The sequence below is a fragment of the Oryzias latipes genome, chromosome 2 (assembly GCF_053564925.1).
Source record: "Oryzias latipes strain Hd-rR chromosome 2, Olatipes_Hd-rR_3.1".
Lineage (NCBI taxonomy): Eukaryota > Metazoa > Chordata > Actinopteri > Beloniformes > Adrianichthyidae > Oryzias > Oryzias latipes.
This window is the reverse complement of record NC_136238.1, coordinates 45,753,769-45,780,496: the sequence shown is the minus strand read 5'-3', so window position 1 is coordinate 45,780,496 and position 26,728 is coordinate 45,753,769. Positions and strand designations below refer to the sequence as shown.

The window sequence follows — 26,728 nt, the reverse complement described above, 5'->3', positions numbered from 1 at the left end:
TATGACTCCCTGTTCTTTCTCTGCAGCCATACTTCGTAAGCACATCTCTTCTCAGGTACAGCCAACCTTACATCCTCACACCACCATTCACTTCCCTTTCTTACACCACCCCCAACACGTATCACACCACACACTTCCTCTGCACATCCAACCACTGCACTCTTGAACTGTTGCCATTCTTCCGCCACTCCAACAACCATTTGCTCCTTCACCATATTCCACTTGCCACCTAATTCCTTCTGATACGCACACATTTTCTCTGTGTTCTTCAAAACACTCACTCTGAGAACTTCTCTTGCATCCCCACTCTCTCGATGACCATGGCATACCCACACGCAACCTTCCTTCCACCAAATAGTGATCAGACATACCTCCACTATCTCCCCTCCTCACACTTACATCCAGCAATCTACTACATGCAACCTTTGAAACCACCACATAATCCATCAGTGCTTTGTCAATCACTCTTCCACCACTCTGCCTCACCCACGTATACTTATGGATCTCTTTCTTTCTGAACCATGTATTCCCAATCATCATCTCTCTTTCAGTGCACATTCCTATTAGTCTCTCACCATTATCATTCTTTCCAGGAACACCATGCCCGCCCACAACACCCTCAATTTTCTCATCACCCACTCTAGCATTCAGATCTCCCATCAGCACTACATTCACATTTGCTCCAAATCCTTGCAAGCACTCATCCAAGTCGTTCCAGAAGGTTGCTCTCTCCTCTTCATTCTTCTCACTGCCAGGACCATATGCACTCACGAACGCCCACAACTCCTTCAGAAATTTCACTTTCACCCACATCAGTCTCGGTGAAACCTCCTTCCATTCAACCACACATTGTCTCACCTCACAGCTCACTAGCAAAGCCACACCTTCTCTTGCTCTCCCGCTATCTACACCAGACATTCTCCCACTCACACTTCCAAACACACACTCACCCTTCCCTTTCATCTTTGTCTCACTCAGTGCTAACACGCTCATTCCCCTCCTTCCAAACATCCTTCCAATCAGATCTCTTTTGCTTCCATCCGTACTACACCCCCGCACATTCAAGGACCCAATCTTAAGGGTTTGGGGAGGTAACCTCCCCTTCCCAACTCTGCCCTGTCCGTATTTAGGAATCTAGTTACAAAAGGAGAGGATTCCCAGTCCTCTCGCTCCGTCCCTTTTAGTCGCCTTTTACGACACGCAGGGAATACGTTGGTAGTATTCTTTTTGACCCCTAACCACAGGGCATAATGCATAACAAAAATGATGTGGCTGTAAAATGAACAAGCATTTGGCTTTTATTTCTCAACAGAGGTATTTATTTCCAAGTCCAAAGGTTTGGCTCCAAAAGGGATTGGTATCGTTAAGGTTTTAACGGTACTACTACTCTTATCGATACTGCTTATCGATCCGGTATTTTAACGGTACTTTTATCGATACTTTTTGAGGACGAAAAATAAATAAATAAATAACAAATTAAGAACATGAAGTGTTTTATTTCCTCATTATGCAACAACAGTTTTTTTAACAAAACATTTTACTTTATACATGAAAATGTTCCAGACAGGATATTCATTTAATTATTTAATCTAATTATTTTTATTATTTTTGAGTGTGATGTTTCCTTTGATCTTTTGTCCAATTTCCACAACCTTGAATAGACTTTTCTGTCTGTCAAACACCAGAGTTAAGTTAAGATGAGTGAGATGATGGACACAAATTCACTTTGATGCAGACTCCTTTCTATTTATTTATTTTTCTTTAAATCCAGTAAACCCAATAAATTCTATTAATGTTACGGATAACAACTATCATTAGTCCATCCATCCATCCATCCATCCATCCATCCATCCATCCATCCATCCATCTTCCTCCGCTTATCCGGGACCGGGTCGCGGGGGCAGCAGACTGAGCAGAGATGCCCAGACTTCCCTCACCCCAGCCACTTCCTCCAGCTCCTCTGGGGGGACCCCGAGACGTTCCCAGGCCAGCCGAGAGACGTAGTCTCTCCAGCGTGTCCTGGGTCTTCCCCGGGCCTCCGCCCAGTGGGACATGCCCGGAACACCTCTCCAGGGAGGCGTCCAGGAGGCATCCGGACTAGATGCCCGAGCCACCTCAACTGGCTCCTTTCGATGTGGAGGACAAGCGGTTCTGCTCCGAGCTCTCCGTGGGTGACCGAGCTTCTCACCCTATCTCTAAGGGAGCGCCCAGCCACCCTGCGGAGGAAGTTCATTTCAGCCGCTTGTATTCGGGACCTCGTTCTTTCGGTCATGACCCATAGCTCATGACCATAGGTGAGTACTGGAACGTAGATCGACCGGTAAATTGAGAGCTTTGCTTTTCGGCTCAGCTCTCTCTTCACCACGACGGACCGATAGAGCGCCCGCATAACTACGGACGCCGCTCCGATCCGCCTGTCAATCTCACGCTCCGATCTTCCCTCACTCGTGAACAAGACCCCAAGGTATTTAAACTCCTCCACCTGGGGCAAGGACACTCCAACCACCGAGAGATGGCAAACTACCTTTCACCGGTCAAGGACCATGGCCTCAGATTTAGCGGTGCTGACCCTCATCCCAGCCGCTTCACACTCGGCCGCAAACCGCCCCAATGCACGCTGGAGGTCCCGGTTCGATGAAGCCAACAGGACAACATCATCTGCAAAAAACAGAGAGGAAATCCTGTGGTCCCCAAACCAGATCCCTTCCAGCCCCTGGCTGGGCCTACAAATTCTGTCCATAAAAACTATGAACAGAACCGGTGATAAAGGGCAGCCCTGCCGGAGTCCAACGTGGACCGGGAACAGGTCTGACTTACTGCCGGCTACGCGGACCAAGCTCCTACTCCGGTCATACAGAGACCGGACAGCCCTCAGTAAGGCTCCCCGGACCCCATACTCCCAGAGCACCCCCCACAGGATGCCACGGGGGACGCGGTCGAACGCCTTCTCCAAATCCACAAAACACATATGGACTGGATGAGCGATCTCCCACAAACCCTCCAGCACCCTAGATAGGGTGAAGAGCTGGTCCACTGTTCCACGACCAGGACGGAAACCGCACTGTTGTTCCTGAATCCGAGGTTCGACTATCGGACGGACTCTCCTCTCCAGTACCCTGGCATAGACTTTCCCAGGGAGGCTGAGGAGTGTAATTCCCCTATGGTTGGAACACACCCTCCGGTCCCCCTTCTTAAAGAGGGGAACCACCACCCCTGTCTGCCAGTCCAGTGGTACGGTTCCCAACCGCCACGCGATGCTGCAGAGCCGTGTCAGCCAAGACACTCCCACAGCATCCAGAGACTTGAGGTGCTCAGGGCGGACTTCATCCACCCCCGGGGCCTTGGCAACGAGGAGCTCATTGACTACCTCAGTGACTTCAGCCCGGGTAATGGACAGCCCCACCCCAAAGTCCTCATTCTCCGCTTCTTCAAAAGAAGGCATGTCAGTGGGATTGAGGAGATCCTCAACGTACTCCTTCCACCGCCAGACAATGTCCCCAGTCGAAGTCAACAGCTCCCCACCTGCACAGAAAACGGTGCCTGTGGAGAACTGCTTTCCCCTCCCGAGTCGTCGGATGGTTTGCCAGAATTTCTTCGAGGCCAACCGATAGTCCTTCTCCATGGCCTCACCGAACTCCTCCCAGGACCGAGTTTTCGCCTCCGCAACAGTCCGGGCCGCAGCTCGCTTGGACTGCCGGTACCTGTCAGCTGCCTGTGGAGTCCCGCAGGCCAGCCAGGCCTGGTAGGACTCCTTCTTCAGCTTGACGGCATCCCTTACTTCCGGTGTCCACCACCGGGTTCGGGGGTTACCGCCGCGACAGGCACCAGAGACCTTGCGACCACAGCTCCGAGCAGCAGCAGAGACAATGGAGGTGGAAAACATGGTCCACTCGGACTCAATGTCCCCAACCTCCCTCTGTACCTGTTTGAAGTTCTCCCGGATGTGGGAGTTAAAGATTTCCCTGACGGAGGGCTCAGCCAGACGTTCCCAGCAGACCCTCGCAGTACGTTTGGGTCTTCCAAGTCTTTCCAGGCCTCCTTCCCCGCCAGCGAATCCAACTCACCACCAGGTAGTGATCGGTGGACAGCTCCGCCCCTCTCTTCACCCGAGTGTCCAAGACACAGGGCCGAAGGTCGCCTGAAACAACTACAAAGTCGATCATTGACCTCCTGCCTAGGGTGTCCTGATGCCAGGTGTATTGATGGACACCCTTGTGCTCGAACATGGTGTTCGTTATGGACAAACTATGACAAGCACAGAAGTCCAATAACAAAACACCACTCGGGTTCAGATCAGGGGGGGCGTTCCTACCAATCACACCCTTCCAGGTGCCACTGTCATTGCCCACGTGGGCATTGAAGTCCCCCAGGAAGACAATGGAGTCCCCCGTTGGGGCACTTTCCAGTACCCCTTCGAGAGACACCAAGAAGGCCTGGTACTCCGAACTGCTGTTCGGCCCGTAAGCCGAAACCACAGTTAGAGACCTGTCCCCCACCCGGAGGCGGAGGGACATGACCCTCTCGTCCACCGGGGTGAACTCCAACACTTGGCGTCTGAGCTGGGGGCTCACGAGTAAGCCCACGCCAGCCCGCCGCCTCTCACCTTGGGCAACTCCAGAGTGGTAGAGAGTCCAACCCCTCTCTAAGGACTGAGTTTCAGAGCCCAGGCTATGTGTGGAGGTGAGCCCGACTATATCTAAACGGTATCTCTCAACCTCTCGCACCAGCTCAGGCTCCTTCCCTCCCAGAGAGGTGACATTCCATGTCCCAAAAGCCAGGTTCCATGATCGGGGTTTGGGCCGCCGAGGCACCTGCCCTCGACTGCCACCCAAACCACATTGCACCGACCCCTTTTAAGGTCTCCTACGGGTGGTGGGCCCATGGGAGAGTGGTCCCACGTCGCTCCTTCGGGCTGTGCCCGACCGGGGTCCGTGGGAAGAGCCCTGGCCCCCAGGCGCCCGCCTGCGAGCCCCGACCCTGGGCCTGGCTCCAGAGCGGGGCCCCGGTGAAGCCAATCCGGGCGACGTAATCGGTCCGTGTTGTTTGTTTTCATCAGGGGTTCAGAAACCCCTATCATTAGTCATTAATTATTATTAAGTATTAGGAAGCAGCTGATAGTTTGTCGCGGGTCTGGAATCATAAGAGGTGTCCCCTACGAGATCACCCATGACTGTGTGTGCGCTGCCTTGTCTTGTGTGTGTGTGTGTGTGTGCGCGCGCGGCGCGTGTTGTCGGAATAACAGCCCCGCCCCTCGTGCACACAAATAGACAGACAGAGCTCTCCTCTCCCCTTCAACGAGAATACCGAAATTATTATCATCATTAATTAACGGAAAATTGACTGACTTGGTGAGTTAAATATGGCAGATAAAGTTTATATTTTGTGGGACACAAACAAAAACGAAAAACGAAAAGTAACTTCTCCAGTCCCGATAGCAGAACCGTTCAGGTCAGATCTTAACGATACTGCGGTCTTGAAGAATGTGGCCCCGGGGCTGGTTCAATACCGGGGCACGGTACCCAACCCTAGTGTAATGATCCCACACTTTAGACAATTTCTGCCGTTTATTTATAGATCTATTCTCCGCCATCGCGCCAACTAAACTCAAAAGGTCCGTGTGACACAATCAAATCCCTGCGCCGCGCGTATAGTGCGCGTCATAGGAATTTAACGAGGCTTCGAGGCAGAGTTTTTGCCTCGAGGAATTTTTGTAATCGAGTAACTCGAGTAACTCGAGGAATCGTTTCAGCCCTACTTTTAATCTTAGTGACACTTTTCTGTGAGTGGCATGTTTTGTCTGGACTCAAGAATCAACAAGACTATTTAAACTTCTCCCTGCCAGGTGTGGTAGTGGCTTCATCTTCTCAAAGATTTTAAGGTAATATTTAAAGAAGAAATCGCAAATATAAGAAAACTGTTGAAAGTTTTTTTTTCTTGATTTGAGCCATTTTTGAAGGAATGTTAGTCTTTTTTCAGATGGCTTCATCAGGGCTGCATGTAGATCTGTCAGAGGGAATCTTAGCAGCACTCAAGTCAGAGCAAACTGTCAGAGCTCCAAGGCAGATCTTCAATAAGCACATATGTCAACTAAGCCAACTGAAAAAGAAAGGGTTGACATCTTCAAACAAAGATGCCCTCAGGTGTTGAGATGTTTAATCCCAGAAAATGCACCACATATTACAGAGAAAAACTTGGACAGGAAGTGGAAGAGACTCCTTTGTGAAAAAGAAGATTTTGGGAAAAACAGCAATCTTGATGAATGGAATTTGAGACCATACATTCGTCCAAATGTTCTTGGCCAGCGGTCAACAGAAAGGAATAATTCTTTACATACTGTACCTAACCGGGAATATTTGATCCTTGATGATTCAATAAGCAGCTGAAAAAGGAGAGACAATCCCCCAACAAAACCAAACACGCAGACCGACACAGTGAAAATATCAAGGAGTTACGTTCAGAAAAAAAGCATCTTGAGACTGAAAATGAGTCCCTCACAGAAAAGCTAGAAGAAGAAAAAATGCTGTAAAAAGGTTATCATCGGAGTCTAGCAGATTAAAATCAATGATAGCACGCTTCCAATTTGAAGCAGAAGAAAAGGAGCAAAGTGAGGGACGACATGAACTGTCAGACAAGTTCAAAAGTATTTTGGAGGAAAATAAACAGCTGAGAGAGGTCTTATGTACTGAAGCTCAGTGAACGCACCAGGCAGAGACGCCTAATGGCCTCTGTCATCAAACCTGTTGTTGGGGGTGTGCTACGCCCCGCCCCGCCTCTTAGAAAGTGTGTTCTTTAAAGCCTGATACCGCGGTCGCGTGTGGGCGGAGCTACCAGCTAAAGTTATGGTCTGATCATTACATGGAGCCATGTGTGTATCAATGCATGGTGAACACGGAGAATGTGGAGAGATCAGGTTTATTGTTTTGGAGAGTTCTACTTAGTAATCATGTTTCCATGTTTGAGTTCATTAAATCATCCCAGAGAGTCTCTGCTTTAACTCCTGCAGTAAAAGCTGTGTCTGAATCTGACGCCGTGTTTCCATCTCTGACAGAGTTTGAAACCAAAGCCCCTCCCACGACTCTCTAGCTGTTCACCTGTTTATATCCTCTGGAGCTGAGAGTTTTTCCCCCGCGTGAAATACGAGAGCGCAAAATACGGTCATCAGAGGAGAAGCTAAAAAAAGTATTTTTCCGTCAGGAAAAAATGGATTCATAGATTTTCAGCTCTGTTGAACCATTACAATGTTAGTTTTTCCTCCATAAATTCAAATGACTTTGACCTGCATCTTTACCAGCTGGTTCAGCGCTTCAGGCTGTGTGTCTGCGTGCGGACTCACGCACACACGGGAGGATCATTAAAGACTGTCACATTTTACAGCAAGAAGCGGAATCCCATCCCTCTGAGCTGTCACTCAAAAGTCATCAAGTCTACGCGTCAGTGAGCTGCTGCTGAATGGAGAGACATGAAAAAAGGTGGAAAGAGCAAACATGAAGAAGAGTTTTCTTCTCTTTCACCGTTTCAGAGCAAAGCTGCAGGCTGACCGTAAAACTCTCCGTAAATCTAAACCGAAGGCAGAACCTCCTCCAGAACCATCAGAACCAGAAATGCCAAACATCACTCTATCAGAACCTCCTCCAAAACCATCAGAACCTGAAATGCCAAACATCACTCTATCAGAACCTCCCTGAGCAGAGGAGAACCCACTTTCCCTAAGAACATCTGGGAACGTGTGACCTTCAGTGAACAACATATTAGTGAAAATAGATTTAATAATTACACATTACACAAAAGAGGAATGCATGAAAAGATGAGGCTGGAGGGACATGAATCTCTGTAATAATATCAATACAAATACGTGGATTTTTCCTGCAGGACGGGAGACGACACTAAATCAATGCATCTCTGTTATTGTGCGGGAATAAATCCTCAGAGTTTTGCGGGTGCAGGCGGGATGAAGACAATAGTCCTGTGCAGGGCTCCACTTGTCACCCCTCCACTGTGGCGTCTACCAGAAGGAGATGGACACATCCTTGACCTAAACACCTACTACAAAAGTTTGGTCGATTTCCTTGGAGAGTACTCTGAGAATGAAGACTCTCTCTTCGTCTTCATGCAGGAGGAACGTCTGTTTCCAGACCACCTCATTGAAAAGGATGAAGTTTTTCAATCTCTCACCAAGAAAAGTGATTATGAGGAACTTTGTGGTCAGTTGCTCCAACCAGTTCTGCTGGCCCTCAAAACTTATTTGGAAAAGTCTGTCAAGGAACATCTTCCTGGGGGAAATTTTGGGATGCAGGAGAGCATGTGAGAAGATGAACTAAAGCAGCTCCAAACACAACAAGGATCCAGAAAGGATATTCAGTGTGTTAGACTATCTTGTTCACCATAGGCCTAATGCATCAGCTGTTACAAATGAAGCATATCTGATGTCCTCCTACAATAAGACATCAGAGTGGGTGTCTCAGTTATCTCCTGAAAAGCTGGAACAACTACTAGGTGATGTAAGAAAAAGAAGACAGGAGCTGGAGGCTAAATCCAAAGTAAGGGAGGCCAGCATCACAAAGAGCCATGAAGAGAAGCAACTAAAAGCAGTGGAGGCTTTGGCAGAAAGCAGGAGAAAACATTTGAAAAGAAGAACAACTTGACTGAAATAATCACTGATGCAGGTCTTTGGCAATCAGAGAAAGATGATAGTAACATGGAGAAGTGTGACGGTGATGCTGAGAGATTCAGAGCTCTAACAAATCAGCTTCATTTCCAGCAGGAAGTGCTGCAGCAGGACCCCAGGGGAAGGAAGGATGTTTTCATTGTTTCCAGAATAGACAGTACAGGGAAAGCTAGAAGTAAGCCATGGACTGAACTTAAAGATAACTTGATGTTTCTCATTCAATCTGCTGTGGCTGCAGGTTCTTCTCAGAGTCTACAAGTGTGCCCAAGAAAAGAGGACCATCCCATCCTTACCAGGTAAAAGAGTACGCCACTCATCTGCAGATGGTCAAGTCTACATTGGAGAAGTTATTTCCCAAGTTCCTGGACTTCCATCCTGGTTTAATGTAATTTATGAAGGAGATGAAGCTGTGTAGAGCTACAAACTGATGGAAGGAGGTCTGGAGATCATCATTGAAAGCTCCTGACTGTTGCTGGGTTATTGAGTATTGTGGATGTTTGGATGATGGCTAATGAAACTAAAAAGAAAAGGTTTATTCACTTGAAATGTGTGTGTTTTACTCTCTAAAATTGCCTTAGAGAAGGAAAAAAAATGACTTAAATGTTGAATAAATGTACCAATAAATGAATTACACTAATTATATTAATCAGTTAAAAAATGTTAAAACTTGCTGAAGCACCCTAAGAATGTCCTGTGAAAATTGGAGTGTTTGGAACAAAAATAGGGAAGATGTGATATCTAGAAGAAGAAAAAACATTTTTGCTTATTTTAATGTTTTTGTTCCTGTAATTACCAAGTTTTCCCATTGTTTTCTATTCACAAAACAATAGAAATCATTAAGACTTAAAATGTTAATAAATTGTTTAATTTTAAGTCTATTGAGCTAATTTTATTTGTTATTTTGTTCAGAATTGTTCTATCATGTGTGGTCACATTTTTTCTGACTGGGCCTTAAAATCTTTTGTCTTGTGGTCCCAACTGTGTTAGGAAAAGGTCAAAACCCTGATATCCACTAAAGAGACCTGAGAGAATCAGCTGCTGAAAAAGACTCAATAAAACCCAAATCTGAAGGAGAAATCAGTGAGAGATGAACTAAGAGCTTCTCTGTCTGTGTGATGAAGGTGACATACCTATGTGGTGTAGCTGCAGCTGTGGTTTCCAGATGACATCCAGCAGTCTGCGCTGACGACAGAGCTCCTCCTCGTACTGGACGATGGTTCCTTCACAGAGTCTGCAGATTTCTTCAGCAGCAGCAGCTAGTCGCTCGCTGATCAACTCTCTCAGAGACTGAAGGGAAGACATGGTTCCTGCTCCGATCTTCAGCTCCAACTCCCACAAACACCGCCGTCCTCTTCACTGCAGCTCCGATCGATCATCTGCTAGTCTCACAATCACAGCAATCCACGTTGTCTTTCCGTTCAACACTTCTTCACTCATTTACGACACTTTGGAAAATGCTGAGAGTTCCCACACGAACCACGTCCTTTCTGTCCAAAAACCTCACAAACGTCCCAACAAAACACCACCGACCTCTCAACACAAGCTAACGCTGTTAGCCTGCTAACAAGCTAACGCTGCTAGCGCCTCGTGCTGTTCTTCCTCTTTGTTTGGCTAACAGCGTCATGGTGCTTTAGCGCCACCAGCTGGTGTGGAGTGTTCTCTGTCGCTCACATAATGATGTCGATGGCTGCATGAAATCGCTTCTTTTCACCCTTACTGGCAAATAAAAGAAAAAGTGGCAGTTTTCATTAAACAAAACTATTCTGTCACTAATCTTTCTCGACCAGAAAAAGAGCAACCTAAATTTTTTTTTTTTTTTTTTTTTTTTATTGAAAAAGACAGTTGAGGTTAACAGTTTGAGACAATTGTATACAATTATGCAAAGTGCAAAAACATCGAAAAAAGGTACTGGACATGTACAAACAGCCAATGCAGAATAAAGACAATATAATTTTTTTTTACCAATAATACAGAAAAATAAAATAAAATAAATACAAGACATTAAAATAAAATAAAAAATAAATTAAAAAAAGGGGGGGGGGGGTTTACATAGACATTGCAATTAATCTTAACTTAGGGGGCTATCAAGAAGCTGTAATTTACATATGATACTTTGAAGTTCCATAGCAAGTTTGTTTTCCATGAAGTTTACAGATGAAAAAAAGAGCAGAGTTCTTTATGAAATGTAGAAAAAAATGGTTTGATTTTAAGGAAACGGCATTTATGTATATAGAATTTACCCAAAATAATTACAACATTCAGAATAAGTTCTGTGTTCTTGTTTTCTAAAATAAACCCAAAAATGATATCCTTAATAGAAAAGTCTGCTAATAGTGGAATCTTGGGGAAAAGCCAATAATGTAAGCTATTCCAAAAGACATCAGAATAAAAACATTCAAAGAAAAGATGCTCAGTTGTTTCAATCTCCACATCACAAAAAGAACAACAATTTTCAGGAATTCCAAACCGGTTTCTTAATAATTCCTTGGAAGGGTAAATACCTGAAAAGGTCTTAAAGTGAACTTCCTTGGCTTTAGGAGGAATGGGGAGTTTTAAATATTTAGTTCGTATTTGTTTCTTTTTTGAATTATTAAAATATTGGGTTATATAATTTGGATTTGAGACGTAGGGAAAGGACGTTACATTAAAATATTCTCTGATTTGAAGGTTTGGGAGTTTGGCAGTTGCTATATTGTGTCCATTAATCAGAAGCTTGGGGACAGTAGGATGTCTGTAGATGACATCATGAAACAGATCAGAAACTGAGCTCACAACATTTTGAGGAATGGCCTTAATAATTTTTTCAAAATCTTTTCTATTCGTTAGTGAACCATATTTAGCTGTGAAATCATCAAAAGACATGAGAGTGGCATTGTCATTAAGAAGATGCATTAAAGACCATATTCCATTTTCAAACCATGTTGGAACAAAGATAGATTTGTTTCTGATAGTGATGTATCTGCAGTTCCATATGGGAGTGTTGTGTGGACTGTAATTGTGTTTATAAATGAGCTTCCAATACATGAGAACTTGCTGATGAAAAGACGAAAGTTGAATGGGAAGTTTCTTATTGTCAAAATCACAACTGAGTAAAAATTGGATCCCTCCTAGACTGGAAAATATTTTATTAGGAACAATGAACCAAATACTATTTTGATTCCTAATAAATGATTTTAACCAGTTTATTTTTAAGGTGCCATTAAGGCTGTTAAAGTCTATGGCTTGAAGACCTCCATCTTCATATTTTTTAGTCAGCGTACCTTATTATGTGTTTTCCTTTTCCATATGAAGTTAAAATTGACTTGATTAATAGATTTGATGGCTTGTTTAGGGACACCTATAGAATAGGTGGGATATATGAATCTTGATATGCTTTCAATTTTGGTGAGGAGAATTCTACCAAAAATAGAAAGATCTCACTGTGCCCAGTTATTCAGCAGAGTCGAACATTTCTCTAGTTTGTCCCAAACATTCAGTTTTTCCAAGTCTGTTTTGTTTTTAGTTATATGCATTCCGAGGTATTTAACTGTGGATTTAATAGGGATATTATAAGCATTCAATAATGTACATGGTTTAATGGGTAAGATCTCACACTTGTTTAGGTTCAATTTGAGGCCTGAAGCTTTTGAAAAGAAGTCAATAGTTTTAAGAATCTTGGGGATGTCATGAAGATTATTAAGGAAAATTGTTGTATCATCGGCTAGTTGGCTTATTGAAAATTCAGCATTTGCAACTGTCAGCTTACCAAAGTCAGTATGTTTGATGAGCAAAGACAGCATTTCTGCTGCTACAATAAAAAGAAGGGGTGAAATGGGACGACCTTGTTTTCTACCTTTGTTGATGTTAAATCTGTGAGACGTTCCCTGAGGTAAACAAACAGAACTACTGGTTTCATAATAAAAAGTTTTAACTGTATTAATAAATTTGTTACCAAAACCAAAGAATTGCAGAGTTTGAAACATGAAATTATGCTCAATCATATCAAAGGCCTTGTAAAAATCTAAGAATAGAATAAAACCGTCTGTATCTATGAGATGTTCATAGTCAATCATATCCAGAACAAGGCGTAAGTTATTATGAATTGAGCGACCTTTAATAAAACCGGACTGCGTTTTAGAGATTATGTCTGATTTGAGTCTGTTGGCAAATATATGTGTTAGAAGCTTATAGTCAGTATTTAAAAGAGTTATAGGCCTTAAATTATCTAGAAATGTTGGGTCTTTACCCGGCTTGGGAATAAGGGTGATTACACCCTGTTTCATTGTATGTGTTAGAGACCCATTTTGAATAATTTCTTTAAACATTTCAAAAATTAAATCTTTGATATGCTGCCAAAAGAATTTATAAAAGTTACTGGTCAGTCCATCACATCCTGGAGCTTTATCATTGGAGAGACAGCTTAAAGCCTTCTCTAATTCCTGCAAAGTTATTTCTGAATCACAAGAATTTCTAAAATTGTCATCAATCTTAGGAATGAAATCTTTAATTGTCTGGAAAAAAGTATTATTGTGGGATTCGGAATAAGATGACGAGTACAAATTACTATAAAATGAACTTATTTCTTTAGAGATCATTTGAGGATCAGAGCATAATTGATTATTAATATGAAGTTTCTTTATAGCATTCTTCTCTTGCCTCTTCTTTTCTAGATTACAGAAATAAGAAGTACTCTTTTCACCAAGCTCCACCCATTTTGCTCGGGATCTGATGAAGGCTCCTTTCGCTTTTTTAATATAAATATCGTCAAGAGAACACTGTAAAATGCTTCTGCGTTGTTTATCATCCTCGTTGAAAACAGGCTTGGAACAAATCTGATTTAACTCAGTCAAAATTTCAGTTTCTTTTTGCTTATAATGTTTTGCAATTAATTTGCTATGTTTAATGGCAGTTTGACTACTTTGAATTTAAAGAATTCCCACTTATCAGTGTAAGATTTTAGGGTTGAATCACTATTTATTGTTTCTAATAAGTCAATAACAGCATTACAGAAAGTTTCATTAGTGAGAAGTGAAGAATTAAATTTCCAGTAGCCTCTTCCAAAGGATTTTTGGATTTGAGAGCTGACATTAAGTTCAATCAAACAGTGATCAGTCAGGGGAGCTGCTGAGATGTTAACGTCTATTTTGTTTTGTAGAAGGTTATTTGAGACTAGCCAGAAGTCAATCCGAGATTTTGAAGATCCATTAGGCTTGAACCAAGAGAATGTTTGTCTGAGAGGATTTTTGATCCTCCAGGGGTCAGAAACATTAACATCAAGACAAAAGTCCCGTAAAGTTGGATTAATACGATGGGTATTGAACTTTGAGGGTACTCTATCCAGCCATTCATCTAGAACCATGTTATAATCACCACCAATTACTACAGTATTTGTACAGTACTTATGATTGAGAAGTTTGACATGTTTTGCAATTTCTGTTAATAATAACTTGTTGTGACTAGGAATATTATAGCCATACACATTGCAAAGGATCAGAAAACCATCATCAGTTTTAAGAACACAGATGAGCCAGTGACCGTCATCATCAGAGATATGGGTAATCACTTTGAACGAACAGTTTTTAAAGAGCAAAGCAACTCCAGAAGATTTGTTTGTACCGTGACAGAATAGGATTTTGTCTCCCCATTGATTAGACCAAAACTGTTGGTCTGCTTTAACAGAATGAGTTTCCTGCAGTAGAATGCAGCTGGCTTTCACATTTTTACAGAATAGGAACATAGATTTTCTTTTTACATTGTCTCGTAAACCCCTAACATTTAAAGAAACAAAGTTAAAATTAGACATGAAATACAAAAAAAAACAATAACACAAAAATGAACAAAAAGTTACTTACTTAGCTAGTTACTGAAGGTGAAAGTTAGCGGTTGGAATTCAGATCCCAAATAACATTGTAATGCAGAACTAGACCTCAAACTTTTAGAAAAAATACTTTAGAACTTATAACTTTCAAGTTAACAACAACAGAGTTTCACTTTCCTCTGTGAACTTAAGGTGTGGAAAAAACGGAGCAAATGAGGTTTATGCTTTAAGAACAAAGCATTTATGGTAGTTAACTCCAAACTAGTAAAGAAGAATAAAAAAACACAGCTAGTCTGGAGACAAACGGACTCCGTTGGCGTACCCGATGTGGCCCCGGTAGTACACGTTCTGTACCGCAGCTCTCGCTTTCTCCATTTTGGGCCAGACAGCAGCTCTTGCTTCTCGGTCCGCTTTGCAGAAATCCTGCTTGAAGAAGATTCCCATCTCTTGACAAACCCTTGCATCCTTAGAAACCTTCCAGAAGATGTCGCGGTAGTGCCTCATGGAGAACTGGATGATAATTTGGCGGTGCCTCCCGGTTTCTTTCCTCCCCAGCCGATGTACTGTATCCACAACCATTTCCAACACCGATGTGTGCTGTGGCGCCATCTTTGCCAGGATCTCCAGGACTTCTTTGCGGGTGTTTTCCTCGGTTTTTTCTTTCAAACCTTGTAACTTCAGGTTCCAGCGCCGTTTATATCGCTCCATCTCCACCACCCTCTCTCTTAAGTCATCATTTTCTTTCCTCAGCACAGAAACTTCTTTTCCCAGATTGTGCACTTTGGATTTACAGTCCTTTATATCAGCAGCGTTTACCTCAGTGATCTTCGTCAGATTAGCCAGAATCACAGAGTTTTCCCGAAGTCTACCGTCAAAGTCGTCAAATCTCGCCGTCAGTTTTTCGATGGCGGCAGTTAATGCTGACAACTCGGCATCACTTTTGTTAGAGACGACTACCTTGTTAGGTGGAACGGAGGGTTTGGTGGGTGTAACCGGGGTTTTCCTTTTAGTAGACAGCGAGGAAACTTCCATGGCGTATTCGTGGTCATGTGTTGTCATCTCTGGGTTTTTGGATGCGGGAGTCGGCTTCTCCGATACAGGCTTTTCCCGTGGCATTCTAGGAGCTCTTAATATTGCTGTTGTTGTTTTTCTCACTTCGTTCTTGTCTCTTTACAGTGGTAAGACTTGAGAGTAATACAAAAAAAAGCAAAACTAGTTCAGCAGTTTGAAAATGAGGTCAAAAGGGATATTTTGGGACCGGACCGTAGCAGCTCACAAAAAGTTGACCGCACGGACCGCCATCTTAGCTCCTCCCGCCCCCAGACCTCAGAGGTTCCCGCCTCCTCTTCCTCCTCTTCCTCCTCTTCCTCTGCTGTACAGTCAGAAACCGCAGAGTTTGTCTGCAGAACATTTTCTTTCTCCCGCCAACAGTTGCCCTGACCATCAGCTAGCTGAGCACGTGCTCGTTTTATTTCCTGCTTGCTTAAAGTGAAAGGAGCTCTTCAGTTTTTGGCCTCAGTGTAGCAGAGCAGCGATCAGAAAAAAACAGAACATTCTAGAGTTTTTAGTTTAAAACTTTTGTTCCCATTTTAGATCATTTCTTTATTGTGAAGCTCTTTGGTTCCTTCAAGGACTTTTAAAGTGCTAAATGAATAAAGTTTCATTCATTCATGATCCTTTTAATAAAATAAATCACATTATTTATGAAATAAAACACTAAACAGTGGATCCTCTCCCGTCTTTTAGGGCTGCAGCTCATCACGTCTCATGTTTAGTGGAGCTGCTGTGGTCTGAACGTCTGTTTCTCATCCAGTAATGATGAAAAAAGCACATGTCTGTGTCTTCTGCTGCAGTTCATCATATTTCTGTGTTACCTTTTCACCATTCAGAGTTTATTGCAGGAGTTATGTTCTAAAAATGACCGTAGTCGGTGAAATCCACGGATTCTGATTCCAGACGTTTATGGCAGGAAAACTCAGACAGGAACATTTTCAACATTTTCCTCTCAGAATGAAAACAAAGATCTGATGATCGATCACAGATTTCTGATCTGAAGAGCTCAGTGTTTCTGAACAGGAGACACGGACTGAGGAGATTGATTGACAGGGTCTCCAGCCAATCAGGACACAGAACAGGGTGCTGTTTAAAAAAGGCAGCAGAATTGATCTGAAAGAACGAGCTAAACCGGGAAAGATGAACTGAGACACAGAAATGGTAAATGGCGTATACTTATATAGCGCCTTTCTTCCTACAAGGACAAAGCGCTTTACAGTCACACACCCATTCACCCAGTCACACACACATTCACACACTGGTGGTCGCTCCGCTGCCAAACACAGGCGCCCGCCTACCACCAGAGGCAAGGTGGGGTTCAGTGTCTTGCCCAAGGACACTTTGACTCATGGGCGTACAAGGCGGGAATCGAACCTGCAACCTTACGATCATGGGACGACCGCCCTACCGCTGCACCACGGCCGCCCCAAGAGAAGACTGTCCTCTGTTCTGTTTGACAGATTTTAGAGGCTTTCAGATCGGGACACCGACTACAGAAGGAGGGAATAAATGTCACGTCTTGATGGTGGGTCTCTGATATTGTTCAGCGGGCCGGACCAGACATGGAGACGGGCTCCTAAGGGTCCCTTAGGAGCAAGAGTTAAGCTATAATGAGAAAAGACATCACTGAGACAAATGAGGTTGAGTTGAGATAACGGTTTGAGCAATAATTAAGAAGTGGGAGAGACGAATCTAAGACGCTCATGAGACAAATCTGAGAAGAATGAGTCCTAAAAGAGATCTCATCATTGTCTGTCTGATGTCTCTTTCATGTCTTAATCATTTCTCTTGAATGTCTTACCAAAGCCGTTAATGAGAAGGATATTTGAGATATATTTGAGAAAGAAAAGAGAATTTAGTTTTATAGCAGTGGTCGCCAATCCTGGTCCTCAAGGGCCACCATCCTGCAGATGGTGAATCAACAGGTGATTAACCACCTCCTGCAGAACTTGAGGAGGCAATTCAACCACTGCAGCAGATCTGTTGGAGCAGGAAAACAGCTAAAACATCCAGAACAGTGACCTTCAAGGACCAGGATGGGAGACCACTGATATACAGTAACAGTAAAAACAATACTAGAAATGTAAATGCTTTACACTTTATTTGGGCAGCACCATCATCAGTACAGCATTTGAATTGTGGTAGCAGTATTAGACACTTTTAAAAAAATATTAACTGCATTTAGTACATGAACCGTGGCGTACTCAATCTGGTTGACATGCTGGTCATGAATACTTCCAGATTTTAAACAACAAACACACTGACAGCACTGCTGAGGTACAAGGAAAAAAAAACAAGATTATGTAACCACGTAAAAAAGTACCTGATAAAAACATTCTCTGAAACTTGCAGACTATCAAATCCATGAACCAAATTAAGATAAAAAATAAGAAAAAAGATGGAAGAGAAACCAGTCCGCATACTGTAGATCATAGCAGTGGCCTTAGAACCTGTTCTGGCCCTACATTTGCTGACAAAGGCTTTCTTGAGCTTGGCCTCTTCAATTTGTTCCCAACCAGGTAGAGTGGCACATCTCAGGACATCAGCTGTAAGACAAGAACATTAAAATCTGGCATGAGTAAATTGATAATAGACCGCACATAACAGAGATAACACTTCAAGCTAGAAGCAAACTGTAGTTTTATAAAAGCAGCAGTTTCAGATTACGTTTCTGTCATCCCTAAAGCAGCCACACGTTGCTTGAGAGGACATCTGTTTCAGTTAAAAGAATTTAAATGCAGCATACTGTGGGCATTAACTATTAAAAAAATAAGGTTCAAATCTGTTTCATTTCATTTTTCATGATACAGTCCAGATCAAACATTTAAGAAATGATCAAAAGTCACATTTTGCATGGTTGGCTCTTAACAAGGGAAAAATAATACCCTTGTCTTAATTGGGACGCTGAGGGCTGATCGTGTCAGACTGCAAACTGTGGAAGAAGGTATTTCAACACAAATATTGTATAATTGAGAAGTTTATGGTCAATATTTTTTGGATTGTTCAGAATATTTCCATTAGTTTTTTAAATTAGAGCACTTTGGCTTACGTCTTTGTTCTGTTTGAGACTGAAGAATTTTCCCTTAGTGTTACAAAAGTAAAGGTTGGAAATAAGTCTGTTATACTAAGAAAACTTCATAAAGCCACCCTTTAAATTGTATTTTATATTTCTTTTACTGTGACACAATCTTGCTATTTAAATCAAATTACCCCAAAATAAGGATTTTTCACAGCTAAATTTTAGGTTAGCCAGGGCTGCTCATTCCTGGTCCTTGGGATCTATCACTGCCTGTTTTCTAGATCTCCAAGCCCTGCTAGCTGTTGATCAGCTCAACCAGATGACTGAATGAACACACCTGGTCCAGCTAATCAGCAGCAAGCAATTCAGTGAGAGTTGGAAAACAAGCAGGCTGGTAGATCTCAAGGACCAGGGATGACCAGCCCTGAGTTAGATTAAAACAAGACTAATTAGAATAATTAACTGCAGGTCATGATTAACTAACACACCCAAAAATGAATCGCAGGGCAGCACTCATAAATATGTACCTTTGCAGAAACTCCAGGGTTGAAGCCAGCTCAGTTGGATAATGACTGTTAAAGCAGAAGTAGCTTCTGAACATCAGGCACAGAGCTGCAATGTTGTTGTGTATGATGGAGCGGTTCCAACTCAGCATGAACCTCCGTGGGGAAAAGCAAGACTGTCCTAAAGACAGAACAATGGATGAAGTAAACATGTCACTCATGTACAGCATACAAAGACAAAACCTTTAGAATAATTTAACATTTGAAACTTTACTTACCACATACAATAACAGTTGGAGTCAACGGCACCTGCTGCAGCTGGACCTCGTCTGCATCTTCTACAAGAACATGGCATCCTCCTCATTAGAGTAGCAGAGCAGAAGAAAGAGCGTCTCTTTAACATCTCATCTCTTCTGAGCAGCCACTCTGCTCTCCCCGCATCATCTGCAGCCTTTTAGAGTCTGGAAAAACTTCTTGCTTTCATCATTTCTGCAACAAGACTGCAAACCATTTCCTTCCTTATTCTTGGGCCAGGTCTCTTTCCCCTCTGCAGAAATTCCTCAGAAAACTTAAACCATGTTATTTCAAAGCTGTCCTCCCAGTCAATGTATGTACAGTCCTCGGCTTCTGGAAGATGTGGCTGACGAACTCCTCGGTGACTATAACAAAAGTGATGATGATTGTGTTGGTGAGGTCTCAACAGATGACGATGTGCTCTTCTCTGGCGTTTGGTCTGCAACAAAAAACAAACAAACAGTATAAGTGTGTTAAGTTTACACTGTACTGTCAGTGTGTTACCCATTCATATTCATATCCACTTCCGTGCATTACAAAAACTCATTTGTAATGTTTGAGACTCACATTTCAATTTCCAGAAAGCAAGACGTTTCCGGGCTTGAACAGGTCTCAAAGCTGGCAGCAAGTCAGCCTCTTCTATGAATCGTAGATCCTCATACAACTCCATTTATTCCAATGGACTGCAAGTGTTCTTCCAGGATGTCTTCTGTGGCTCTGGTAGGACCTCCATAATGGTGTGGAGGAACATGGGTTTTGATTCACGAGTAAAGAATTTAGATCACCTTGAATCAGAAAGGGAAAAAAACATGTACACACATTTTATAATTATACAGCACAAAATAAGATCTGGAAAGGTTTTTAAATATGATTCACTAAAATCCTCGTACATTATCAGTGTTGACATTTGTTGGCTTAGCTACATCTGTGCTCTCTAAACATCTCAACCACTGACAGAGGGCTGAGAACATGTTTCCCTAATATGCTTACATTTTCAGATTATGCTTTCTTTCTAGACATGTGAGCAGTTAATGATGACTTTACTTTAAACACATGTCCATAAAAAGTTTCAAAAGATGGCATGCCAGGCCAAACGTCTGCAAGATGATCTTTTAAACAAGATAAAAGCTTTTTACAGCGTAAAAATTGAACATACAGTGAAACTGCACATTTTGAAGTTTGCAATAATGGAAATGGTCTGTGGTGTCGTCACACTGTGAATGGGATGAACCCTGCAGACCCTTAACTGAAGAGCAAAATGTCTTCCAACAGACAGTTATTTACTTAGCACTCATGCCATGGCCATGCGTTTGGAAAAATATCGAGGCTCATCCCAAGACTCTACACTGAAAATAATATACAATGTGTCTATTTTTTTTATTACAAAAAGCACACGTTATCCTTTTTAAAATGTAATAATTACTTATACAGCCAAAGCCACCGCGAGTAGCCCAGACTGCAGTACTGGCGAAGCTAGCTTAAAACACCTTTAGCACTGAGTTGAGAGTTGGAGGAAAGAAATCGCAAACTTACCGTGCAAACTTCAAAGATTTTACTTGAATCCTTTCCAGACAAGTAAAAAAAAATGTTGGAGATTCATCCCACGGATTTTAAAAACGCAGAAAAAATACGACAAGCTCTCGTCAAAAGTCTCTCGTTCTCTGCACTTCTCCCGCTTGCAGATTCCGGCCCGTTGGTGACGTCAACCACTGAGTTTTCCCTCCCACTGTGATCAACCAATCAGAAATCTGTGTCAAGTGAGGCTGTGATACAGTTTAAAATTCAAATCGGGTTACTCCAGGCTTCTGTTTGTTCAATATGATTGCAGACTAAAATCAAGAAAAAAGAAAATATTTTCAGCTTGTAAGGCTGCATGAAGGGTGATTTTTAAAGACAAAGATAAATTAACTCAAACTGAACCCCATAAATCTGTACCACCCTAAAGTTGATTAATTTATTTGATTATTTTTATTTGTGTATTTTATTTGTTTGTTTCAAATGTACAATCTATTTTTTGTTCACTTTAAGGTGATCCAAATTTGATCCCTAATGTCCTTTACTTAGTTCAGACATCAATGTGTTAAACTTTTATACCCACCAACATATAAGTGTGCGTATACAGTAATCCCCCCGTATTCGCGGGGGTTACGTCCCCCCCCCCCCCCCCCCCCCCCGCGAATAACGAAAGTCCGCGAATAATTGACCCTGTTTTAAAACTCACAGAGCCAGAGCCGTTTGGGTTCATTTCCAGAAGCTGGAGATCCTGCAGGGCTTTTATTGGCTTTTATTAACCTTGTCAGAATGGTAACAGCTCGAACAAAAATAGCGCATCATCATTAACCCAACATACATTCTTGTTCATTCATGTTTATCTAAGCAGTCAAAGAAAAGTTTTTTAAATCGACACTGCAACGTTGTCTTGAAATTTCATGTTTTTTAAAAAGTTTCAAAAATATGTCTTTTGAGGACATGACTGTCTTAACGATTTAACTTTTTTTCTCTTGAAATTGTATTTGAGTTATATAAATGTGTAAGCAATAAACAACTTTTTTAAGTTGAACATAAAATAAATTAAAAAATATTATTTTCTAGAAATGAACTGTAATGGTGTCATCATGAGATTCATTTTAGGGCTTGTACTACTCTCATTTTTCCTTTTGCTGAGACAATAAAAAAAAGGCTAAAACAAGATCTAAATTATGGAGCAACGAGAGACAGAACCATTTATGTCTTTCACTGAGACGTAACTGAGATAGGAATTGGAAGTAAGGATATCAAATTGAGACATACTTGAGCGCAACATAATATGGCTCATTTTTCTCTTAATTGAGATCTGGAGAAGAGACAGTTGTGAGAGAATTTTGAGATCTCAAACAGTGCTCACTGTGAGACTTATTTCTCAGGAGAAATGTTTGAGAAGAATGAGAAAAGCAGTTTAGTCTCAAACAGTTCTCATTTACGTCTAGGAGACGTAAATGTGACAGAAACGAGATCTCATCTTCAGTTTTGCTTTGCTATGGGAATGTAAAGGTTCATTCAGAATTCCCCAGTGGCCTCATGTTGGAGGAGGGGTTTCATGCTGGGGGCGGAGCTTGAACACACACCGCTTCCTGGAACCCAAACTCAGGCTAAGTGGAGGAAAAGTTGGGATTTCTGGTGTTTGTAAAGATCTGGAATGGTTTCCTCCCACAAAAAGGCCTTTTTCTAGTTTCCTGCAGATGAATTCTTTTCCTGCTGGGAGTTCTCATCTGGGTTTGCAGATTCTTAGTTGGAGGAAAACTTGGAGCCAATTCTTCCCAGAAAAAGGATTTTCTCTGGAGTGAATTGACATGAACAGAGTGAGTTTGGACTGAAAGCAGCAACAGGGAGGAGATGTTAGAGCTTCATCAGAAAACAGCTTTCTGGAGGAGTTGGAAGACGTCAACAGTCACAGTGATGGTGAGGAGGAGGAGCTAAGACTTCCAAAGTCACGTGACTGTGGGAACATCTGGACTTCCTGCTGCAGCTGCAGACCTTCACGTGACTGTGGGAGCTGCAGCAGCTGCAAACATCTGGACTTCCTGCTGCAGCTGCAGACCTTCATGTGACTGTGGGAGCTGCAGCAGCTGAGGAGCTCAGCATCTCTGCAGACTCAGACGGAGCTCAGAGCTTCTGAAAGGAAATGACAGAGTTGTGGGAGTTTAGTGGCTGAACTTCTTGTAGGTCCTGCTTGGTTCCGGTTGTTGCTGGTGGTGGAAAGAGCTCCTGCAGACCTCTTTGCTGTTGGAAGGATCTTCTGTCTGCAGACTCTCTGATGCTCCAGCAGGAGGCGCTGCAGTGTGGTCCTCCTCATGAGTCCTGAAGCTGCACCGTCAGCTGCAGAGCTTCAGAGCTGCTTCTTCTCAGACCACTTTCTTTGGTTCTAATGTTTTATTATATTATAGTTATTATTATTTATTAATCCTAATTAGTTTTCCTCTTTCACATGTGATCATTTATGGTGTTTACATGTATAAAGGGTACAGCTAAAAAAATGTACTGATTTAAAAAAGGAAAAACATTGTGGCTTAAACAAACAAAATAATGCTTTTATTAATAATTATTATTTATTTTAATTTGGTAGTAGGATCAAACAAAAGGATAAAGAGAACAATGTTTGTCAGAAGTAAAGATCCACCTCTATTATTATGTTTTTAATTTTAAAATTGTTCAAAATTTGATGACACTTAAAATAAACAAAGTCAATGCAGAAAGTAAATCAGATGGATGATCAGAATCAGAATTACTTTATTGATCCCATACGTGGAAAATTTGTTTGATATATTCATATATAATATAATATTTAAACTATTTTTTTCCAAAAACCCTGAAAGGAGGTGATTTCACTTTTCCTACTAATAGTTTAGGTCATAATTTTCAGATTATTGCATATTTCCGTTCGTGAGGACCTGTGTTGTCCAGGAAATATATTACTCTTCTTTTTCTTTCGGTTAAATAAGCCCAAGAAGACCTGGCTGCAGACATTTCTGTTTTTGGCATTCTTCCAAAATTGCATTTTCATGCAAAAAATGTTTTATTCGGTGTGGTATCGCATAATAGACCAGAAAATACTGTTCTTATATCCTTATATTGCAAGGAAAGTTTTATATACACAAAAATACATATTTGAAGACTAAACCACTTTTTATAACATTTCATAAAGAGCACTATTTTTACTTTCAATCACTGCATTACATGAAAAAGAAGAATGGCTTGAAATTGCTTAGTTTTGTTCAGAAATACAAACTTCACGAGTACCCCTAACCAGTATTAGACCATATAGATTGGTTCTATGTTCTTTTATTTTTATTTTACTTATTTGCTTTTATTTATTTGTGTCCTATGTTCATTATCTTTTTGTTTTTATTTCCTTTATTGTTTATTTTCTATGTTAATATGTTTTATTTGGCAATGTTGATTACATGGTTATTGTTCGTATTTAATGTATGTTACCTCAATTGTTAATAAAGTTAAAAAAAAAAACCTGGCTGCAGACGACAAAATGGCGACTAACATCATTAGCCGGAACCGGAAGGCACGTCCCGTTCCCACGTCTCCATTTAGGTTGCTCTTTTTCTGGTCGAAAAAGATTATTGACAGAATAGTTTTGTTTAATGAAAACTGCCACTTTTTCTTTTATTTGCCAGTAAGGGTGAAAAAGAAGCGATTTCATGCCGCCATCGACATCATTATGTGAGCGACAGATAACACTCCAGAGCAGCTGGTGGCGCTAAAGCACCATGACGCTGTTAGCCAAACAAAGAAGAACAGCACGAGGCGCTAGCAGCGTTAGCTTGTTAGCAGGCTAACAGCGTTAGCTTGTGTTCAGAGGTCGGTGGTGTTTTGTTGGGACGTTTGTGAGGTTTTTGGACAGAAATGACGATACGTGGTTCGTGTGGGAACTCTCAGCATTTTCCAAAGTGTCGTAAATGAGTGAAGAAGTGTTGAACGGAAAGACAACGTGGATTGCTGTGATTGTGAGACTAGCAGATGATCGATCGGAGCTGCAGTGAAGAGGACGGCGGTGTTTGTGGGAGTTGGAGCTGAAGATCGGAGCAGGAACCATGTCTTCCCTTCAGTCTCTGAGAGAGTTGATCAGCGAGCGACTAGCTGCTGCTGCTGAAGAAATCTGCAGACTCTGTGAAGGAACCATCGTCCAGTACGAGGAGGAGCTCTGTCGTCAGCGCAGACTGCTGGATGTCATCTGGAAACCACAGCTGCAGCTCCACCACATAGGTATGTCACCTTCATCACACAAACAGAGAAGCTCTTAGTTCATCTCTCACTGATTTCTCCTTCAGATTTGGGTTTTATTGAGTCTTTATCAGCAGCTGATTCTCTCAGGTTTCTTTAGTGGATATCAGGGGTTTGACCTTTTCCTAACACAGTTGGGACCACAAGACAAAATATTTTAAGACCCAGTCAGAAAAAATGTGACCACACATGATAGAACAATTCTGAACAAAATAACAAATAAAATTAGCTCAATAGACTTAAAATTAAACAAGTTATTAACATTTTAAGTCTTAATGATTTCTATTGTTTTGTGAATAGAAAACAATGGGAACACTTGGTAATTACAGGAACAAAAACATTAAAATAAGCAAAAATGTTTTTTCTTCTTCTAGATATCACATCTTCCCTATTTTTGTTCCAAACACTCCAATTTTCACAGGACATTCTTAGGGTGCTTCAGCAAGTTTGTAACATTTTTTAACTGATTAATATAATTAGTGTAATTCATTTATTGGTACATTTATTCAACATTTAAGTCATTTTTTTTCCTTCTCTAAGGCAATTTAAGAGAGTAAAACACACACATTTCAAGTGAATAAACCTTTTCTTTTTAGTTTCATTAGCCATCATCCAAACATCCACAATACTCAATAACCCAGCAACAGTCAGGAGCTTTCAATGATGATCTCCAGACTTCCATCCATCAGTTTGTAGCTCTACACAGCTTCATCTCCATCATAAATTACATTAAACCAGGATGGAAGTCCAGGAACTTTGGAAATAATTTTTCCAATGTAGACTTGACCATCTGCAGATGAGTGGCGTACTCCTTTACCTGGTAAGGATGGGACGGTCCTCTTTTCTTGGGCACACTTGGAGACTCTGAGAAGAACCTGCAGCCACAGCAGATTGGATGAGAAACATCAAGTTATCTTTAAGTTCAGTCCATGGCTTACTTCTAGCTTTCCCTGTACTGTCTATTCTGGAAACAATGAAAACATCCTTCCTTCCCCTGGGGTCCTGCTGCAGCACTTCCTGCTGGAAATGAAGCTGATTTGTTAGAGCTCTGAATCTCTCAGCATCACCGTCACACTTCTCCATGTTACTATCATCTTTCTCTGATTGCTAAAGACCTGCATCAGTGATTATTTCAGTCAAGTTGTTCTTCTTTTCAAATGTTTTCTCCTGCTTTCTGCCAAAGCCTCCACTGCTTTTAGTTGCTTCTCTTCATGGCTCTCTGTGATGCTGGCCTCCCTTACTTTGGATTTAGCCTCCAGCTCCTTTCTTCTTTTTCTTACATCACCTAGTAGTTGTTCCAGCTTTTCAGGAGATAACTGAGACATCCACTCTGATGTCTTATTGTAGGAAGACATCAGATATGCTTCATTTGTAACAGCTGATGCATTAGGCCTATGGTGAACAAGATAGTCTAACACACTGAATATCCTTTCTGGATCCTTGTTGTGTTTGGAGCTGCTTTAGTTCATCTTCTCACATGCTCTCCTGCATCCCAAATTTCCCCCCAGGAAGATGTTCCTTGACAGACTTTTCCTAATAAGTTTTGAGGGCCAGCAGTACTGGTTGGAGCAACTGACCACAAAGTTCCTCATAATCACTTTTCTTGGTGAGAGATTGAAAAACTT

At 41.9% G+C, this 26,728-nt stretch overlaps 2 protein-coding genes and 1 long non-coding RNA gene across 7 annotated transcripts in view; 1 reads left to right on the top strand and 2 right to left on the bottom strand.

Annotated features, from left to right (window-relative positions):
* LOC144989088 (uncharacterized) overlaps window positions 1–9,925 on the bottom strand; it is a 74,538-nt gene extending 64,613 nt beyond the window's left edge. The window contains exon 1 of the mRNA XM_078941018.1: window positions 9,796–9,925. The gene's annotated coding sequence lies outside the window, so the exon portion shown is untranslated. The remainder of the gene's footprint in view (window positions 1–9,795) is intronic.
* Window positions 1–26,728, top strand: part of LOC144989467 (uncharacterized) — a 188,950-nt gene that overhangs the window by 143,142 nt on the left and 19,080 nt on the right. Inside the window, exon 2 of one of the 5 annotated variants that reach the window (XR_013653680.1) lies at window positions 24,837–25,085. This is a non-coding gene — a long non-coding RNA (uncharacterized LOC144989467). Of the gene's footprint in view, window positions 1–23,472; window positions 25,086–26,728 lie in introns of those variants that run through there. The other 4 variants (XR_013653675.1, XR_013653677.1, XR_013653678.1 and 1 more) reach the window with 4 other exon arrangements.
* On the bottom strand, window positions 13,594–21,118 carry LOC144989330 (uncharacterized). Its single transcript, XM_078941572.1, has 5 exons — window positions 20,865–21,118; window positions 19,899–20,116; window positions 19,316–19,770; window positions 19,062–19,218; window positions 13,594–18,061 (listed from the first exon to the last, which is right to left on the bottom strand). Exon 5 carries the CDS (start codon window positions 15,576–15,578, stop codon window positions 14,751–14,753), a length of 828 nt encoding a protein of 275 aa, XP_078797698.1. The 5' UTR covers window positions 15,579–18,061; window positions 19,062–19,218; window positions 19,316–19,770; window positions 19,899–20,116; window positions 20,865–21,118; the 3' UTR covers window positions 13,594–14,750.

What these genes read in the sequence shown, in the direction of transcription:
- LOC144989330 (XM_078941572.1), bottom strand. Translation starts at nt 15,578, where the DNA reads ATGCCACGGGAAAAGCCTGTATCGGAGAAGCCGACTCCCGCATCCAAA.